At 44.4% G+C, this 20368-nt stretch overlaps 1 protein-coding gene across 2 annotated transcripts in view; it reads left to right on the top strand.

Annotated features, from left to right (window-relative positions):
• GMCL1 (germ cell-less 1, spermatogenesis associated) overlaps window positions 1-20368 on the top strand; it is a 615261-nt gene that overhangs the window by 492121 nt on the left and 102772 nt on the right. For both annotated transcript variants that reach the window (XM_085636262.1, XM_085636261.1), the window contains exon 13: window positions 4534-4621. In XM_085636262.1, coding sequence (XP_085492388.1) covers window positions 4534-4621 — 88 coding nt within the window. The remainder of the gene's footprint in view (window positions 1-4533; window positions 4622-20368) is intronic.

The raw sequence follows: 20368 nt of genomic DNA, 5'->3' as shown, positions 1-20368 counted from the left end.
CAAAGATCCCATCACGGATCTGGGTTGACGCCGGTCGTGCCACCGCGACCCCCCCTGGCATCAGACCTGAAGTCAGTGCCACCCGGTGCCCATTAGTGGTACCAGCCCCATCTTAATGCCCAGGGGGTTTATGTTGTCGCCTGAACACTTTGACGATGTGTTAGCCTCAGGAGAGGAATGGTAGGGGTCTATGGACCCTTTGGAACACCTAGATGACTCTACAGAGCTGTTTTGACTGGTATGTGGAACTTGGGGGAAGTCTGTGGACTGGATACTTCGCCAGATACTGTCATGCTCTCTCCGCCAACTGTGGCTACGGAGGAGGGCGCATCTTATGCCATGGTGGTCAAGAGGGCAGCTGAAGTCCTTGTACTGGAGTTGCCCTCCGTGGAGGTCAAGACTAATCTCTTGACTGAAGTGCTTCAGCCTGAGGGTTCCACCTCCGAACCCTTTTTGCTCTTTAATGAAGCACTAACCGATGTCCTTCTAACCACGTGGTCTGAGTCTAGCACAGGTGATCCTGTAAATAGGACAATTGCACACTGCCATCGCCCAGGTCCAGGTGACCCAAAGTTCCTCCGCCAACACCCAACCCCACAAAGTTTGGTGGTTCAGGCCTCTACTTCACAGGGCTCTTTCCCTTCCGCCCCTCAGGATAGGGAATCCAATGGGCTGGATTAATTTGGTAAGAATGTTTTCTTCCTCCAGCCTGGCATTGCGTTCAGTGAATACTGCATGCTTATTGGGCCTTTTCTCTCTCTCCCTTTGGGAGACGGTTTTGCAAGTGCTGACACAAGTCCTGCAGGAGGCCCGGGCGGTGCTCTTTCAGGCAGTTAAGGACAGGAGAGATGCAGCACAATTCACCATAAGGTGTGGCCTTGATGCGACGGATTCGCTGGGCAGATCAATTTTCACGGCAGTTGCCTTGAGGCCCCTAGCCTGGCTTAGGATAACTGGCTTCTCAGGTGATGTCCAAGCTAATTTTATGGACATGCCCATTGATGTAACCCGCCTTTTTTGGGGGGAAAAGGCAGATTTGGCCCTACTGAGGTTCGAGAACTCGAGCTACGGCCAGATCCTTGGGCCTCTCTTCTACTCGTGGCCAGTCTACCTTTTACCATGTCAGCCATATCCCAGCCACTGTGCTGTGTAGGCTTCCCAAGCCGTGCGGGGACGTGGACGCGGTTCATTCCGGCCTAGGAATGGAAGCCAGAAGTCATCGGCCACCCTGCCCTCGGCAACCACAGCCTCCAAGCACTCCTAGTCTGACTCTGCAAGAACACACCACTGCAGTTGACAGGAGAATTCATCATCATCTCCCCTATTGGAGGTCCATAACATCGGGCAAGTGGGTCTTGCAGATCATTCAGGAGGGCTATTCTCTGCCTTTCCTTTCTTTTCCTCCTCCCATTCTGCCAAATCAGGAACGGCTGGCGGAGGGTCATTTAGAATTTCTCCGGGAGGAAGTTACAGCTCTCTTGGCCAAGAGAGGTATAGAAAGGGTCCTGGTTTTAGAAGTAGGCAGTGGCTGTTATTCCAGCTACTTTCTGATTCCAAAGAACAACTAAGGGTTGCGGCCCATTTTAGATCTTCGGACCATCAATCTCTTCCTCAAGAAGGAGAAATTCAAAATGCTCACTCTAGCTCAGGTCTTGTCTGCCCTAGACCAAGAAGACTTGATGGTAGCGTTGGACCTGTAGGATGGGTATTTTCATATCCCCATCCTGTCGGGCCACATGCGTTAACTGTGGTTCAAGGTAGGCCGTGAGCACTTTCAGTTCACCGTGCTCCCCTTCGGCCTTGCCAGTGCCCTTCGGGTGTTCACCAAGGTGATGACGGTGGTCGCAGCTCATCAGCGCAAGTTAGGGGTCAGTCTTCCCCAACCTTGACGACTGGTTATTTAAGGCGTCCTCGCCCCAGGCTGTCATTTGCTGGAGTTCTCTATAAACATGCCTAAGTCACACCTGACTCCTTCTCAGACCTTCCTTTCATGGGAGCTGTTCTGAATACTGCAGTTTTGGGCCTATCCTCCAGAGCAGTGAGTTCAGGATAATCAAGTTATGATACTGATGTTTCATCCTCTATCCTGGATTTTGGTGAGACTGACTCTGAGGCTGTTGCCTCTCATGGCCTCCTTCATCCTGTTGGTAAAGCATGCCAGGTGGTGTATGTGGGCTCTGCAGTAGGACCCGAGGTTCCAGTGGGCACAGCATTGGGGAAGTCTCACCAACGTGGTTCAGATCTCGGAAGGCACTGCAAAAGATCTGCAGTGGTGATTAACGAACCTCGATTGGGTCAACGGCAGACCCCTCTCCCTTCACCAACCAGATCTCAGTCGTGACCGATGCGTCACTTCTGGGATGGGACAGCCATCTGGAAGAGGTGGAGATCAGGGGACACTGGTCTCCGGCGTAGTCGGGGCTCCACATCAATTTGTTGGAGCTCCGAACGATTCTATTGGCATTGAAAGCATTTCTTTCCCTCTGTCAAGGTGTTCACGGATAACACCACCACCATGTGGTACTGCAACAAGCAGGGTGGGGTTGTGGACCCTTTGTCGAGAGGCATATCTGGACATGGCTGGAACAACAGGGCATAACCCTGGTGGTTCAAACCTGGCAGGTTCTCTGAACGCCAGGACAGACTAACTCAGTCATCGAGGCCGAGCGGATAATGAATTGCGTCGCCAGTCGGTGGTGGCACAAGTTCTCTTTTAGCAGTGGAGAGAACGTTTGTTATATTTATTCACTTCTGAAGAGAACGTGCAGTGTAAGCAATAATGCATGCTGGAGTTTCCAAGGTGGCTATCGCTCGGTGACGCCTTTCGTCGCGAGTGGGGCTCAGGCCTAATATACGCCTTTCTGCCCATACCACTCCTACCCATGGGCCTGAAGAAGATCAGGAGCGACTGGGCCCTAGTCATCCTTGTGGCTTGGGACTGGGCGAGGAAAGTCTGGTATCCAGAGCTTCTGAAGATAAGCATCGATCCTCTGATCAGGCTGCCCCTTCGGATGGATCTTCTGTTGCAGTAGCAGGGGAGGGTCCTCCACCTGAACCTGTCAACTCTGCGCCTCTATGCTTGGAGATTGAGCAGTAGCAGTTGATGTCTTTTGACCTTCCTCCCGAAGTATGTAACGTTATTTTGGCAGCCAGGCGGCTCTCCACTAGGACTGTATACGCCTGCCTTTGGCAGAAATTTGTTTTATACTGTACAGAAAGGTCTATTGACTCTTTTTCTGCTTCTCCTTCGACTGTTCTTCTATTCATTCTAACCCTTGCCCAACAGGGCTGTGCTTTGGAAACTCTCAAAGGTTATCTTTCTGCTCCGTCTGCTTTTTTGCGGCTGCCAGACCAGCCCTCTCTCTTTAGGTCTCCAATTGTACATAGGTTTCTAAAAGGGCTCGCTCACTTGTTTCCACCCACACCCTTTGTTATGCCGCAGTGGGACCTTCATTTGGTCCTCACCTATCTTATGTGTGCTTCCTTTGAGCCGTTGCCCACTGTCCCCTCCGGCTGCTTACCATCAAGACAGCCTTTTTAGTGGCAATTACATCTGCCCGGAGGGTGAGTGAGTTGCAGGCGTTAACTTGCACGCCTCCCTACATGATGTCTTTTCAGGACAAGATGATGCTTAATTCTTGCTAAAGGTTGTGACCCCATTCCATCTGGGTCAATCCTTCACACTGCCCACCTTCTTTGCTCCTCCGCATCCCTCTAAGGAAGAGTAGCGACTCCCCCATCTGGATCCAAAAAGAGCGTTGTTCTATCTTGACCACACAAAAGAGTTCTGGGTGGACAACCAGCTCTTTTTGGGGTACGTGGGAGCTAAGAAGGGAAGGGCAGTGCAGAAAAGGACCATCACTCACTGAGCTCTCTAATTTAAAGTGAGCTTTATGGCCTTGGTAAAGACCTTTAAAAAAGATGTCACACTTAACCAGTTGTAAAGTGTTTTTTTGCTTACGTTTGTTATTTTCAAGAAACGTACAAAATAATTTTCCTGCTTTTTTTTCAGAACAAGCAAGTCAATATTCAAATTTAAATGTAGTTGTTTTCTATGGTCTAGATAGGTGATCGTAAGTTATTCTAAGGTTATAAATCCTTTGAGGATAATCTCACGGCAGAATTATTGTTACAAGTATCCAACTTGTTCTTTACTTGAGGATGATCGAACTTTTAGTGAAGAAAGGTTCTGTGAGGGAAAATGTAAGCTTGGTGGCAATGAGGAACATAATAAGGCAATAAGAGTTAGAGTTTTCAATGTGCTCAATTTAGTTAGAATGGAAGCAGGCCTGTAATGTGGTGATTAGAATGATTTTAAAAACCGTTATTGCCAAAGAAAAGTAATTTAAATATATTTGTTTATATCATGTACTTAATTGTCATTGGTTTTACTTCTGATGAGTATAGATGGCCAGATATTTTGCCAATTCAGCCACAAGTTGAAGAAGCTGAACTTCAGATTTATAGAAGTAGTCTTGATAAGTTGATCATCTTTGTCAGGAATTCTTATGCTTTGCCATCTCTTTTCTGTAGGCTACGTCTGGCATCATTTGATAACACTGGGAAAGTTATCTGCAGTCGGACAAGTGGCTATCAAATCCTCACACTTGAGAAAGACCAGGTACTGTTAAGTTCTCTAATTTGTGTAAACATTGTTTTGTAAAAGGAGGCATGTTTACCTTTTGAAGTAGTTTTCCATGATGGTAATTTAATTAATGTTCATGATAATTAACAGCTCAATTTATATGAAGGTAAATTTATCCCACAAAAGTCTTTTTATGTTTATTTGAGGATACATTTTTCAAACCAGATAAGAAACCAACTGTAGGATACTAAAAAGCAGTTTGGCAACTTTAAGTCAGTTTTAAATTCTCTTTTTAAAAGAAATAAAGCAATTGGAAGAGCTAGACTTTTCACATCAGAATTTAAAAAAGGAAACAATGTTACCTTTAGGCTGTTAGTCTGACTATGCGTTTGACATTTAGCCGTCAGTTTAGCATCTAGATCTCCTTCTTTTGAGATCCCACTCGAGGTCATTGTGTAGAATACATATCCAATTTCTGAACTTGAATGTCCCAGTCTGTATGTGCCTTCAGAGTTTACCAAGTTTATGCCATATGGTACTCTTTCACTTTCAAATCCAGCATAGCTTGCATTTCTGGCCAGGTCGTCTTGCTGTTTTCCTGCATAAAGGTTCATCTGACTTCCTGAACGATATACTAAGTTTATCATTCACTGTCAAGTTTGAAGATTTTTTTACAGGTAGCCTGAAACACATGCAGTTGGAATTAAACTAGTTAAAGCAGCTCTTCAAATGTGCTGTGGGGCTTCATGGGGACTGGAGATACCAATTCTAGATGTTGCCATCAGAGACATGGCTCTAAAAATACACAAGCGATACCAACCTTTCTTTGAAGCCTGTTCATTTGAGATCACAATATTATTAGCACTTGGCTTTGAATTTAATTATTCTTTTGATTTCCAAACAAATCTTAATAAGTGGCCTGGCTATATATTCTGTTCTAGTTTGTAGGCTTGTAAATATCGATCCAGGGATGTGAACTGTTCTTATTGATCCCTGTTCTAGACCCTTGGCAGCTTCATTAAATACATAAACAAATCTTTCAACTTCCTGAAAATGTCAGGAGAAAGAATACCGAAAAAGTGATTAAACTAAGTATCATAAGCTATCATACTAAATTGAGCTCTAACTGTCACTTATGTGACTTTCCTAAGTTGACATAATGTATTTAATTTATTTCTAGAGTTCTTCCTATTTCTTTTTACGTCGTTCAATTTCCTTTCGAAAAAGGAGAATAAAACATAGGACTAAAAGAGCTTAGTTGTTTTTTAAGCCTTTATTTCTATAACAAGTAAAAGCAGTCTTTCAGATGTGTATGAAAAAGTGTTGAAAGCAATCTACATCTAATAAAGCCTTCAAGCAGCGGATTCCGAACCTTAGATTATTCCCAGGCATCAGACTGGATCCAGAGGTTTTTTTTTTAGCATTCCCCCTTGCGGGTCAGTAGGTGGTGGTGTTCAGTTACGCATGGAGTCTTCCGTGCTGGAAGTAACTGCGGTTAGGCACCACCCCAGCGTGCTGAACTCAGTTGCATTTTTTCCACACCATCAGCGCGGATCCATATCGAGCTCTTCTCAGTCGTTTTCTGACTTCGGCCTTTTTTCAACTACTTATGTTACAGTTTTTTACTTTTTTGACTATATCCCCGAAGAAACCCACTGGGTTCAAACCCTGTGGAGTCAGTCATCTCCAGATGTCGGTGACATACCCATACTTGATCTGTTTGTTGTGCCTTGTGAAGGCCCACAACTCTGTGTCATGTTCACAGTGCAGGATGATGAACCCAACGGTCATCCAAGAGCAGGCCGCTCATCGCTTGACTCTACGCTGCTCCAGGTCCTGTTCGCAAGGGAGGTCTCGGGACTGCTCAGTGTCACTGATGTTGGTTCTCCTATCACTCCAGCACTCCTTCTGGTAAGCTAAGTCCCACAAGAAGTTGAAGTGCTCTTCAACTCCTCTGTTTTGCTCCTATTCTTCAGACGACACGAGGGAACGGCACCACAAATCCTGATCTCGCGCACAGGTGGTCCCTGTGCAGCCAGCATTAGAAAGTGGATTTCCTTGACTCATACCTGAATTTTCTGGAGCCGAAGGGACCCCTGCCCTGCTTCAAGAATTTTATGAGGTCATGAGCCTCATTTTAGGGTGGGCGAAACCCTCTGGAACACCTTCGGGTTCAATGGGTTCAGGAGGATTTTCAACTGAAGCTTTGCTGGCAGGTTTGGCCTCTGCGCCATTCGACTCCTTAGGATCTGTTGGTGGATCCAGATCACCCTGGCCATGACTTAGCAACCTCTTCTGGAGATTGTTCCAGTGGCGCTGTTCCAGATGCCGCTAACGCCCATCGGTGGATCTGAACCCATCATGATTCCAGACTCCAATACGGAGCCCGATTTCACGAAAGGGCTCACTGAAGAACACAAATGGAGGGGATCTGAGGATCTCTAATCCTAGACTAACCCCCCTAACAGAGTCCATGGTCACTGACCAGTGGTATTATGAACTGGCTGAGGCCAGTGGTTTGAATAACTCACCAGATGCTGGCCTCCACTCTACTCCCACAGTGGCTACAAAGGAAAGCGCTTTCTTTGCAATAGAGGTGCACCAACGCGGTTCAAGTCAAAACAAACCTTTTGACACAGATGCGTAAACCCAGGGGTATCCCCATCAGAACCCTTACTACACTTCAATGAGGTCCTCACTGATGTCCTGCTCGGGACCATTCTCACCAGCATTGCCTTCCATCTGGTTGGCGCCAGAATCCCATACCATCTGCACCAATGGAGGGACATAACATCATACAAATGTTTTCTCCAGATAGTTCAGCAGGGTTACGCCCTCCTATTCCAACAAACCGTGCCTCAGATCAGCTGACAGAGGACCACTTGCACTCTTGTGATTGGAAGTACTGATGGTGCAAGCAATACTATTGAGATACCGGACACCAAGTCATGAAAACCGCACCTCATCCTTATCCCCAGTATATTCCAAAATATTCACAATTGATTGAATAAATGTGTCCATTCACCCCCCTGCATCTGCCTCCCATGGATGTGACCATATAGTAAATTATATTCAAATAACAAAACAGTGATGCACCACACAAATTGTGAGTCTCAATCAGATTCCAGAAGGCAACTTTTTAATTTCTCCTTTTATTTAATTTTCATTTGAAAAGGCATCCTAGGATTTACAGCTCAAACACAGCCAACGTGTTACATCCAAATACTGGACTTCTTCAGGGCAGACTATTGTGTATGCAATGAATATCCCATGCTAGTAGCCATCGACATTCCATCCCACGGAGCTAGAACCATATATATCTTTCCAGGTCCAGGGATAGCAAATATACAGTGTGTGACTCCAATAAATCCAAGAGTGAGGGCCAAACTGCCCCGTAACAGGTGCCGTAATAAGCACCCTGTAGCCATGTAGGTCCACCTCTCCCATCCGATCAGTATCAAAAAGGTAAAAGACTGGTGGTGCAAGGTTTCTTCCAAGCTTAGTGAGATCCTTGGTTCGATCTATTTGCCACCGCTGAGAACATGCTATGTCATTACCTTTGCGTGCTGGAGTTTCAAAGGCACTTCTCGCTTGGAGACTCATTTAGTCTCGACTTGAGCTCAGGACTCCGGTACGCCTTTCCGCTGATACCACTCCTGTCCAGAATTCTCAAGAAGATCAAGAGCTACCGGGCTGAAGTCATTTTAATTGATCTGAACGGGGCATTGAAAGTGCAGTATCCCGAACTCCTGAACCTGAGCATCTGTCCTCCAAGGGCAGGGTATTTCACCGCACCTGTCCACTCTACACCTTTATGCTTGGAGATTGATCGCCGTCAATTGAAATTGTTTGACCTCCCTCCCAAAGTATGTGACGTCGTCATGGCAGCCAGGCGTTCTTTAACCAAAACCATCTACGCCTGCAAATGGGACAAGTTCATGGCGTGGTGTACATCTAACTCAGTTGATCCTCTGTCTGCAACCTTGTCTGAGGTTCTCCTTATTGTTTTATTCCTAGCTCAACAAGGCTTTGCTCTGGGCACAGTGAAAGGATATCTGTCTGCCATTTCAGCTTTTCCACGTTAGCCCGATCAGCCTTCCTGTTAGGTCACCTGTTTGTGACTAGATTCCTTAAAGGTTTGTAGTATATGCTTCCTCCCAAGCACTTTATTGTGCTCCAATGGGACTTGAATTCAATTCTTACTTTCCGTATGTGTCACCCTTTTTAGCTGATGCATATTTGCCCTCTAGGTTCTTATCTCTCAAAACTGACTTTCTTGTGGCGATAGCATCTGCCAAGAGGGTTATTGATTTAGAAGCACTTTCCGATAACCCTCCCTACACTTCATTTTTCCCAGACAAACTGGTTCTAAGAACTCCATTATCCTTTCTACCGAAAGTGGTCACACCTTTTAAAATCGGGCAAAACATCACCCTGCCTACACCCCTCTCCTCCCTCCACCTTCATCAGAAAAGGAGAGACTCTGTTTGGATCAAAAACGAGCGTTATTATTCTATATTGATTGTATCAAAAATTTCTGGTTGGACAATCGAAGGAAATGAAAATTCAAAAGAGAACCATCTCTTGATTGATTATCCTCTATATTTAGATCTGCTACGCAATGGCCAAGAATCAGCCCCCTGAGAGCCTAATAGCTCATTCACCAGAGCTACAGCTGTGACCATTGCGTTAGCTAGAGGAATCCCTTTCTTAAACATATCAGGCAGCTACGTGGGCATCGCTGCACACGTTCGCCAAACAGTACTTCCTTGACGATCCAATTAAGCGAGATAGGCAATTTGCCCTCTGAGTCCTCCAGGACTTCTTAGTATGAAAACAATTTGCAGACCCTCCTCCAGGGAGAGATATTGCTTTTGCCTCTGTTCTAAGGTAAGGAATCTGCAGTTAGAAGTCTCTATTAGATTACAAGTTACTAATTATCAGTAATGCTTCATCTGTCCCTTTGGACCGCATTAAAGGCACACCACTCATTCTTCCCCATCTTGGCTCCGTGCTTCTGGTGCAGAAAAAGTAGTCAAGGACTGAGGTCAGCACGTTGGGACGGCACCGCACCCGTCACTTGTAGCCTGGACAACGCAATTGTACGCCACCTATCGGCTCACTAGTTGGAGTCTTCATAATATTTCCAGAACCAGTATGACGCCTGGAAGTATTGTAAGGTAAGTAATCTGCGGCTAATAAAGTCTCTACCAGATAAGGCTTTACCGAAGGTAAGTAACTTGTTGTTCTCTTCAAAAAGTGTTTTAAGAAATTACACATATGCGCTGGTGATGCCTATCATGGAGAACAAGGATTTCAAGTAAGCATTTTGTCCTTCCTCCATCATGGACTATTTGCTGTTATTCATATTTCTAAAATTATTTTTAATCCTGTGGGATGTCGGAGCACTTTAAAAGTATTATAATAAATGTCTTGCCGCCTGCTACAATCATTCATGAAAACTTTCTAGAGAATCCTTAAGAGACTGGGACAGTGCAGACTTCCATATATTATAAGTCAGGGGTCCTCTACCCAAATATCTTTCTCAAAGCCTTTAATTACCAAGACCTTCATTACAAATAAGGCTAGCCCCGCTATTTCCGAGGGTTTTCAGACATGACACGGAGGGCTGAAGCCTGTGTCTTCAATGGGTGAAGAGCTATATATGCCTACCAAAGCTTCTTTGCTTTATGTAATTTAGTGTGTGGATTTATCAAGTCATTCACAAAGACAGATAATACATGTTCAAATTTTACATATCTAGGTTCAGCCCTCTGATTTTTTTTAAGCCTGCCACTGCACCAAAAAATAGCATTTCATTTACTGACAAGATTTTTGGGACAAGCTATGCAAGTTTGCATTCTCTAGCACAGGCTCTATCATAGATTCTCATGAACTATTATTCCCTGCTGGAAATTCCTGGTAGTTTGGAAAAGCATTAAAGTGTTATTAGAATGGTAATAGGCCTAAGAGTAGTTTGGTTAGTAGCATATTCACTTCATTCAAAAACACCTAAACTTCAGCCTCTCAGGGGAAAACTGCAGCCCTCACCCCTTTAGAAACATTATAGATCTGATTTTCTACCACATATAGATTGTGAGGGAGTACCCCCAACAGAACTCTGCTCTGTCTGATACATTTACCTCAGAAAATCAGGATTTCACCTGTTCACCTTCCCGGGACGACCTCCCATACACTACTTTGACCACTATAATGAGTGTGTTTCTAGAGAATTTTTCATCTGGGTTGAGAAACCTTTGACAATGGCCACAGAGGGAGAAGAAATCTCTAAGGCCTGTACCATTCCACTCATTAGAGAAACTATTTTGACATGACCCATGTCTTAAAGGCATTTTTTACCTCCATCCCCAACATAAGGCATAAAAATGCAGTATCTTTAAGATTTCTATTCTTCAAAAACACTTTGACAGACAGTCACCTATCCTTATTCTTTCAGGAGCACAAGGCATTCCTCCAGTACCGGAGATGCACAATCTTCAGGGGATGATACTACGTGAAAGATCCCTCCAGCATCTCTGACAAAAAGTTTTTCAAGGTGTATCTCCTTCAGAAAATCAGTCCTACTCTTTTGCTGTTGATACACATCACTCTGAGTCATTGCCCCTAAAAGTGGTTGGCCCCTAAAAGTGGTGCTAAACCCAGCTACAAAAATTGTTCTGGCGCTTTTCCGATCAAAATCCATCATCTAAGATCAAGATCCTATCAGCCATCACATTGCCTTTGAAGGGCACCTTGTCATTACTGAACACCTTGTCATCTACCACCTTGTTGTCAACTGGCTCTAGTAGTCGACGGTCATCTCTTCGTTGAGGAGATCGTCTTGTTGGAAATCACCTCGTTGATGGCATTTGCTTCAACAATAGGATCTCTGTAGTTGGCATTCATACTAGGAACTCTGGATTCATTTATTTATTTATTTACTTGAGTTTTATATAGCGCTGGCTAGACCCAGAGGCATCGGAGCGCTTTACATGAGGAGAGTTGCGTAGCTTACAATTTCTACATTGTTACATCAGGTAAAACAGTTACAAGTTACATTTTAAGAAATGGCATGTAGAGGGGTAAGGGGTAAAGTAAAAGGGTGAGGGGAGGGAGAATTTAACGGAGCATAGGCAAAAGGATAGACAAAGCAAGTAGGTAGAGAGGAATTCAGGGGAGAGAGGAAGGGAAAGGGGAGGTAGCCAAAGGATGAAGGAGGGAAGCAGAGCTGGAGGGGGTAGGGCAAACAGCGTGGTGAACACGGAGAGTAACAGTGTCTGAACATCCGGTTGGGTGGGGCAGGGATCATTATTCAGTCCTCAGTTATGTGTGATTCCCAAATTCACGGTGTACTCTCTCAATGGTGTAGCTGAGACTCCATGGCATAAGATGTGGGATCTCCCCCCAACAAGGAGAGGTGAGTGCTTTGGTCACGGGCACACTCTGAGGTATGAAGGAGGGAAGAGGGCGGGAAACCCAGCAGGGACGCAGTGTCTGATGTCCGGCAGGGTAGAAGACGGTTCACAGTGGTAAGAGGATCAGTCCCAGTCCACCTTGTCACTGTGGACTCTCTCAGAGGGGTCTCTGAGACTCCAGGGCGAATGAGCTGGATCTATCCCCAACAAGGGTAGTAGGAGTGCTTTGGATAAGGGCAAAGTTGTGAGTCGGTGGAGTCGAGAGTGGAAAACATGAAGGCTGAGTCCAGATGGTGTCCGACGTCCAGCAGGGTAGAAGACGGTTCCCAGTGGTAAGGTGATCAGTCCCAGTCCACCCTTATGTGTGTCACCCTTGTCCCTGTGGACTCTCTCAGAGGGGTCTCTGAGACTCCAGGGCGAAGAAGCTGGATCTTTGCCCAACAAGGGTAGTAGGAGTGCTTTGGACAAGGCCAAAGCTGTGGGTCGGTGGAGCCGAGAGTGGAAAACATGAAGGCTGAGTCCAGATGGTGGGTGTCGGGCTGCAAATCTGGATTGAGTCGCGGGTCATCCAGGCAGGGTCCGCAGAGAGCAGAACGAGATGTCGAGTCGGGGGGGGGGGGGGGGGGAGGGGGGGGCTTGTAAGCTCAGCGTGAGGACAAAAAACCGATGTGGGAGCCAAATCAGCTATGCAGTATACACAATGAGGACACTTCAGGAAATGCAGGCGTTGCTCCCCTCAATACTCGTGCTCTTGCATAGATGCTAAAGCAGATCGAGTAAATAAATCCGATCGCTTCATCTACATTGGCTGCCATTTTAGAGACAGGCACAGCTTCGTTGGGGGTCATCACGAGTCCACAGCAAACCCCGTTGACATCACTCTTCCTCAACCGCAACCAACACTTATTACGCTTATTACGAAGCCGGAGAAAGAGGTTATGCGTGTGGCCGCCATTTTACAATCAGGCAGCACTCCCCAAGCACGCACCGCAAAAGCCCCCAAAAAGATGAGAAAAAGATGCAGGTACCTAGTCGAGTGTGTGACCGGTCATAAGCTTGCAAATCCAATGCTCGGCAAAACAATAAGGGGCTCCGGCAAGTCACTAGATCCCTCCGTTTTTAGAATGACCCACTCTGCCATATTAGGTCGTCGGATCTCGCAAACAGGGAAGCCATCGGCGTCATAATTTCTGCATTCCCCATCAGCCCATCAAACTCGATGGCACACAGAGTGTGCGGATCAAGAGGACAAATCCCGGAGGTGGGTGGAGAGCCACCCGCTCGAACTCCACAGCAGTGAGGCTTCACCGCCGAGCCAGCGGCCATGATCGCAAAGGCTCCGTGGGCGGTCCCTCTAGACACTCGAGGCTGTGTAGCAGGCCAGCTGGAGAACTCCAGGGGGAAAGGAAGGCACCGGAGTGCAGGCACAAAATCCACTGTGGATTAGGAGGTGGGAGAGGGACACGGGCAAGTGCCGGAGTCAGTTCCCAGTCGGCGGAGCTCCCGGTGGGAGCTCCTCACCCGGCGGCCATCTTGCAAACATCAAGATTGGCAGCATTGCAATCCTCAGTCGCTAGAGATGCCTGTGAATTTTGCACAATAACCTTCACCCTTTGGAGTATCTGAGTATATATATATTTCCTACTGGCGGTCGCCAGTAGGTAGGTATAGTTAGGACCTATTTTCCATAGGAAATCCGCAACATTCTATTTGGAATAATGTTGGCGCCGATTGATGAATCTTCGCGAAATTTTCCAAACTTTTGGCCAGCTCCGGTCCGCTCCTATCCTTCACGGTGATTCGTCAAGCGGGGGCCGAGGAAAAAAGGGGGGTCCCAAAACGCGTTTTCCCCATGCATTTTCCCATAGGACCTGTTGACGCAGCTACAGCCCGAACTGCTGAACGGAATTACACCAAATTTGGCAAAGAGGTAGTCCTCATTTCAGACTCGTGCCTTTTGCTTAAATGGTGTAAATCCGTTCAGTAGTTTCTGAGAAAATTGGAGTTAAAAAGATAGATATATCTATGGCCTCGGAGGATCCGCGCACCCTCCCCGCATCCAGCGCGCACCCTGCCGTGCACGAGCTGTATTCTAATTGGCTGTCAACACTCCAGATCAGTAAGTGTTGGCAGCCATCTTGTGCCTCGGTAGAACCGAGGCACAAGAAACCTAAAAAACAAACGTGAAAAACGTGACAAGGGGGCAGGGTAGAAACACCCTGACCCCCTAGGCCTGCTCAGGGGGGCCCACAAATATATATATATGTTTTTTAAACCGGCGAGATTCGCGCACCCAGCACGAATTTCGGCCGAAATTTTAAAAAAAATTCAGCGCGGACTCCCGCACTGAATTTTCTAATTTGCCCCCGGGGGCCAAATCCTGGGAGCATAATTTAAAAACAAAGTGTGGGGGGGCCCCTTGGCGCGTTTGCAGAGGGGGAACTAATTCCCCTTGAATACTGGGAGTCCCTGGGGGCCAACTAGCCCACCAGGAACCTCCAGTATGCGCCAGGGGGCTGCGTTGCAGAGAGGTGTAATGAGGCCATGCCCCTTTTTACACCTCTCTGCAACGCAGCTCTGTGGCGCTTACTGGAGGTACCTGGTGGTCTAGTTGGCCGCTAGGTGTCCTCAGGATTCAAGGGGACTTAATCCCTCAACTTAAAATGCGCCACGGGGCGCGTTTGCACCGTGGTGAAGGTAGGGGGCGGGCCTGAGGTGATAATGTGCAAACACGCCCTGTGGCGTGTTTTAAGTTGGGGAATTCATTCCTCTTCAATCGAGAGGTCCCCTAGGGGCCAACTAGCCCACCAAGTACCTCCAGTAAGCGCCACGGAGCTGCGTTGCAGAGTGTTTTAAAAAGGGGCGTGGCCTCTGAACACCTCTCTGCAACGCAGCTCCCTGGCGCATACTGGACGTACCTGGTGGGCAAGTTGGCCGACAGGGGACCTCAGGATTCAAGGGGACTTAATCCCCCAACTTAAAACACGCCACGGGGCGCGTTTGCACAGTGGTGAAGGTAGGGAATGGTGCATGAGGTGATATGTGTGCAAACACGCCCTCTGGCGCGTTTTAAGTTGGGGAATTAATTCCTCTTCAATCCAGAGGTCCCCTAGGGTCCAACTAGCCCACCAGGTACCTCCAGGAAGCGCCACGGAGATGCGCTGCAGAGTGTTGTAAAAAGGGGCGTGGCCTCTGAACACCGCTCTGCAACGCAGCTCCCGGACTCATACTGGAGGTACCTGGTGTGACTCATACTGGAGGTACCTGGTGGGCTAGTTGGCCCCCAGGGGACCGCAGGATTGAAGAGGAATTAATTCCCCAACTTAAAACACGCCACAGGGTGTGTTTGCACACGTCATCTCAGGCCCCGCCCCCTTCCTTTACCATTGTACAAATATTCCTCTAAAATCAGCCGAACTACGAATTCTGATTTACTCACCTGTTATCAGGAGAGAACCCAGTGCTGCATCTTTTAGACCAGCACTGACCCTGAAAAGTAATTCTAAGCGTACTTACCAGTAACTTGAATTTCTTTCCATAGGAATCCATTGTGTGGTTTTCAGCAGAAAAGTTTCCAAGTGTCCATTTTTTAAACCTACAAATCTTCCTCTAAAATCAGCCGAACTACGAATTACGATTTACTCACCTGTTATCAGGAGAGAACCCAGGCCTGCATCTTTTAGACCAGCACTGACTCTGAAAAATAATTCTAAGCGTACTTAACAGTAACACTACTTACCTGCTGAGTGAATTTTCTGCCATAGAATAACATTGGTGATTCTATGTGAAAATGTTTCTAAGTGTCAACTTTTAAAATACAATAACAATCCTTAAAAATCACTACTGTAACCAAAACGCTTTTACTCAACTGTTTACAGGAGATGTCCAAGGACTGAATCTAGCATCCAGTCCTGTGGTTAGAAAAGTAATCCATAAAGTAACTAATTGCATTTGACACATTGAGCTCATTGTTGCTTTGTGTTTGAAATTGTGTTGCCCATTGCAACAACTGTAACTACTGTACTTAAAAGTCTATTGCCTATTTGCAAAGTATTTAAACTAAAGTAATTAATTCTGAGAAAGTATATTTTGTATTGTAATGTATAATGTAATTAAAAAAATAAAATATCTAAAAATAAACAGTTTAAACAATGTAGTAAATCAGTATAAAACAAAATCAGTATAACAATTAATACATTAAAAATTGTCATTTACAAAACCTTTGAAATTCACTGAAAAAAACATAGGTTTCAGGCCTGATATAGTTAGCAATTAGCATTTAAAAACCTTTGAAATTCACTGAAAAAACCCATATGTTTCAGGCCTGATATAGTTAGGAATTAGCATTTAAAAACCTTAGAAATTCACTGAAAAAACAATAGGTTTTAGGGGTGTTATAGTTAGCTGGACATTTCACTCGAACAAAACCTTTGAAATTCCTCCAATATAGTAGGTTGTACTAACTACATCTCGCACGCCCGCAATCCACTGCTGATGATGTCACATATTACATCATTTATGACATGGTAGGTGTCATCACTGATGACATCTCAAGTGACATCACTGATGACATCACTGATGACATCATCCATGTGACAATCACATACACCTCATCATACACTAGTATAACCTTTCATCACTCACTGTAAAATAGAGAGTGCCAGATTTAAAACCATTGACACATCAATACAAGTTTCTAAACACCCACTCTGTGATTCCTAGATCTATACACACATCTAATCACTTACCTATAGGTTCACTCATACATGCTGTCAATGATCTATAGAACACTATCAAATATACTTATACACCTCTATCGACATTACACACCAGCACACATCCTAATCACTTATGAAGTCATCCTACTCACTTATGCAAACAATGGATCATACTTCGTTTTACTTAGCTATCCACTTATAAAAACACCACTTCATCTATTCATATAGATAATAGCTCATACTAAGTGTGTTTTAAAATCACTATTACAACTATACAGTTATCCATACAGTCACTCATACAATCACTGAGTGTTATGTATACTTATTTATATACAACAAATGACACGTACACTGGCTTTTATTTTTCTAGTTTGTTGGACATGTACCATTGAGACATATATTTGCTCATCGCCACACCCATAAAGATATTCACTCACCCAAACAACTGTTACAACATGCAGTTTTAACTTCATATACCTACTGAATCAACTATTCACACACCCCCTACCGAACCACACACACATTCACTCTCCCATACAAATACTCAGTTAACTAATCAATAAATAATATAGACTTTCACGTATCTAGTAACCAACTAGTGCAGCAGTTTACACAACAACTGACAAAGTGATACAGATATTCACACAGTTTAGTCACTATGCAATATATTTAGTGAGACACTATAAATTAGTCAAGTAAACAGTCAATCACACTGCTACTAAATCCTCCATCCAGATATTTATATTTATATATCCACTCATTCTTCAATGTAAATTGCTATATATATAATACATATTTAACTAACGAACCAAACCACATTCTCTGGATGATGTCATCAGTGATGTCATTTGAGATGTCATCAGTGATGTCACTGACCATATCGTGAATGATGTAATATGTGACATCATCAGCAGTGGATTGCGGGCGCGCGAAATGTAGTTAGTACAACTAACTATATCGGAGGAATTTAATGGTTTTGTTCGAGTGAAATGTCCAGCTAACTATAACACCCCTAAAACCTATTGTTTTTTCAGTGAATTTCTAAGGTTTTTTAAATGCTAATTCCTAACTATATCAGGCCTGAAACCTATGTTTTTTTTCAGTGAATATATATATATATATATATATATATTATCTACTGGCGGTCGCCAGTAGATAGTTATAGTTAGGACCGTGTTTCCATAGGAAATCCGCAACATTCTATTTGGAATAACTTTGGCGCCGGTTGACGAATCCTCGTGAAATTTTCCAAATAGGTGGGGCGCTCCGCTCCTACCCTGAAAGTCTCGGGGGGATTCGTCAAGCGGGGGCTGAGAAAAAAGGGGGGTCCCAAAACGCGTTTTCCCCATGCAATTTTCCATAGGGACCTTTAGTCCAAGGTACAGCCTGAACGGCTGAACAGAATAACTTTAAATTTGGCAAAGAGGTAGTCCTCAGGTCAGGGATGTGCCTTTTGCAGGTCTGGTGTCAATCTGTTCAGTAGTTCCTGAGAAAATCAAAAGTAAAATCATATATATATGTGGGCGGAGCCTAACCACACATCTCATCCTGAGATCTGATTGGCTGTCAGCACTTCATCCAAGAAGTGTTGGCAGCCATCTTCGGACCAATATACATGATAGCACCTCATTAAAAAGCCTTGCAGTTAAAAGAAGGTTTTAAGACTTTAGTTACATTATAAATCATTTGTTTATGGTACCATACTCATTTTAGGAATTGTGGTATATTCTAAGGTGATTTCACCATGTGAAAAAGCCTTCTGCTGGGATATCATGATTGAGAGAATAATATTTTCTCATGCTTTTCCCACAGAGGTTTGGAAGGTGATCTATAAGCTAAACTGAGAGCTTATTTTCTGTAAATTCACATTATCTTTCTCAGTCATGTGAGAATGAAGTCTGACATTCTCAATAAAACATGTACATCCAACAAGGGCAGAGACTGTCAGTTGATTCCTTTGTGTTCTACTGCAGCTTCCCAGAGTGTTCCAAAGAACAACTAGAGCGCTAACAGTCCTACTTATGATAAACGTATGGCACACCTGAAGCCATCTTGCTTGGATTAAAGTGGTAACTCTTAAAACATTTAATTTAAAAAGGAACAAAATGAGGGGGTTCATTTTTCCATAAAAAGTATGATTAGTGCTGCAGAAAGAAAAATTAGGGCACATTTTGAGTGACTTCTCAAATCCTCTTCTATTTCATTAAAAAATTCTGACATGCAGACTGAAACGTGCACTTTCAATACCAGCAGCAGTTTTCCCTGGTGAGCAGTAGCTTTACTACAGTGATCTAATGAGCAAAAAGAGTGCTAACATTCTGAATTTATGGCAAATGTGTGACACATCTGAATGCCTTCTTGATGGAATCAAAGTAAAAAAACAAAAGTATTTCCTACTGAGGAGACTGCAGGAAATGAGGAAATTAGGAAACTTCATAACAAATAAGTCTCCCAAGATGGCCACCAGAGACAAAAGAGCCCAAATGTAGCCCAAATATCACCCAGATGTAGCCCAAGTATAGCCCAATGACAGAATGTCCCAGAGTGTTCTTAAAAACAACTAGAGCGCTTACTGTCTTCATTATGACAAAGGTATGGCACACCTGAAGCCATCTTGATTGGAATAAACTGGTAACACTTAAAACATTTAATTTAAAAAGGAACACAATGAGGGGGTTCATTTTGCCATAGAAATTATGATTAATGCTGAAGAAAGAAAATGAGGGCACATTTTGAGTGACTTCTCAAATCCTCTTCTATTTCATTAAAAAATTCTGACATGCAGACTGAAACATGCACTTTTAATACCAGGAGCAGACTTCCATGGTGAACAGTAGTTTTACTACAGTGATCTAATGAGCAACTAGAGTGCTAACTTTCAGAATTTATGGCAAATGTGTGACATATCTGAATACCTTCATGATGGAATCAAAGTAAAAAACTGAAAGCATTTCCTACTGAGGAGACTGCAGTACATGAGGAAATTAGGAAACTTCATAACAAATAAATCTCCCAAGATGGCCACCGGAGACAAAAGAGCCCAAATGTAGCCCAAAATCACCCAGATGTAGCCCAAATATAGCTCAATGACAGAAGTGTGCAAAAAACGTATTATTTTGTGTTTTTGCAGTGTTATATAGTGCAGACTTGTCAGGTATTGGAGTGCTTTACATGAGCATTGGTTACATCACACAAGAACAAATTCATTTTGGTTGTAGACATGGGGGGGACCAAGTGATTTGACCAGAATCACAGAATGTCGAGCTGAAGCAGAAACTCCAACCTGGTTCCCCAGTTGCAAAGTCTGCAGTTCTGGAAGTAACACCACATCCTCTCCCCTAAGTGCAACATTTAATCAAGTGGTCAACTGGATTAAAAAACATAAAGATAACAAATAATTTAAAAGTGCTTTGTCGCTATTTGAAAACTCAGAAAATATGTCCTTATTTTGGTCTTTTAGAGCACTAACCATAATTTTGATGCCAATAAGACCCTCTCATATATGTAATTTCTAAAGGAAATGCTCTAGGTATTACAGTTTTGATTACATCAAGATGACGTCAGGCGTTCCACACTTTTGTAATAAATATAGAATGTTAGCAATCTAGTTGTTCATTAGGATACTTTTGAGAGGCAGAGGCCAGGGGCAC

This window comes from Triturus cristatus, chromosome 11 (assembly GCF_964204655.1).
Source record: "Triturus cristatus chromosome 11, aTriCri1.1, whole genome shotgun sequence".
NCBI lineage: Eukaryota > Metazoa > Chordata > Amphibia > Caudata > Salamandridae > Triturus > Triturus cristatus.
This window is presented reverse-complemented; position numbering and strand designations above follow the sequence as displayed.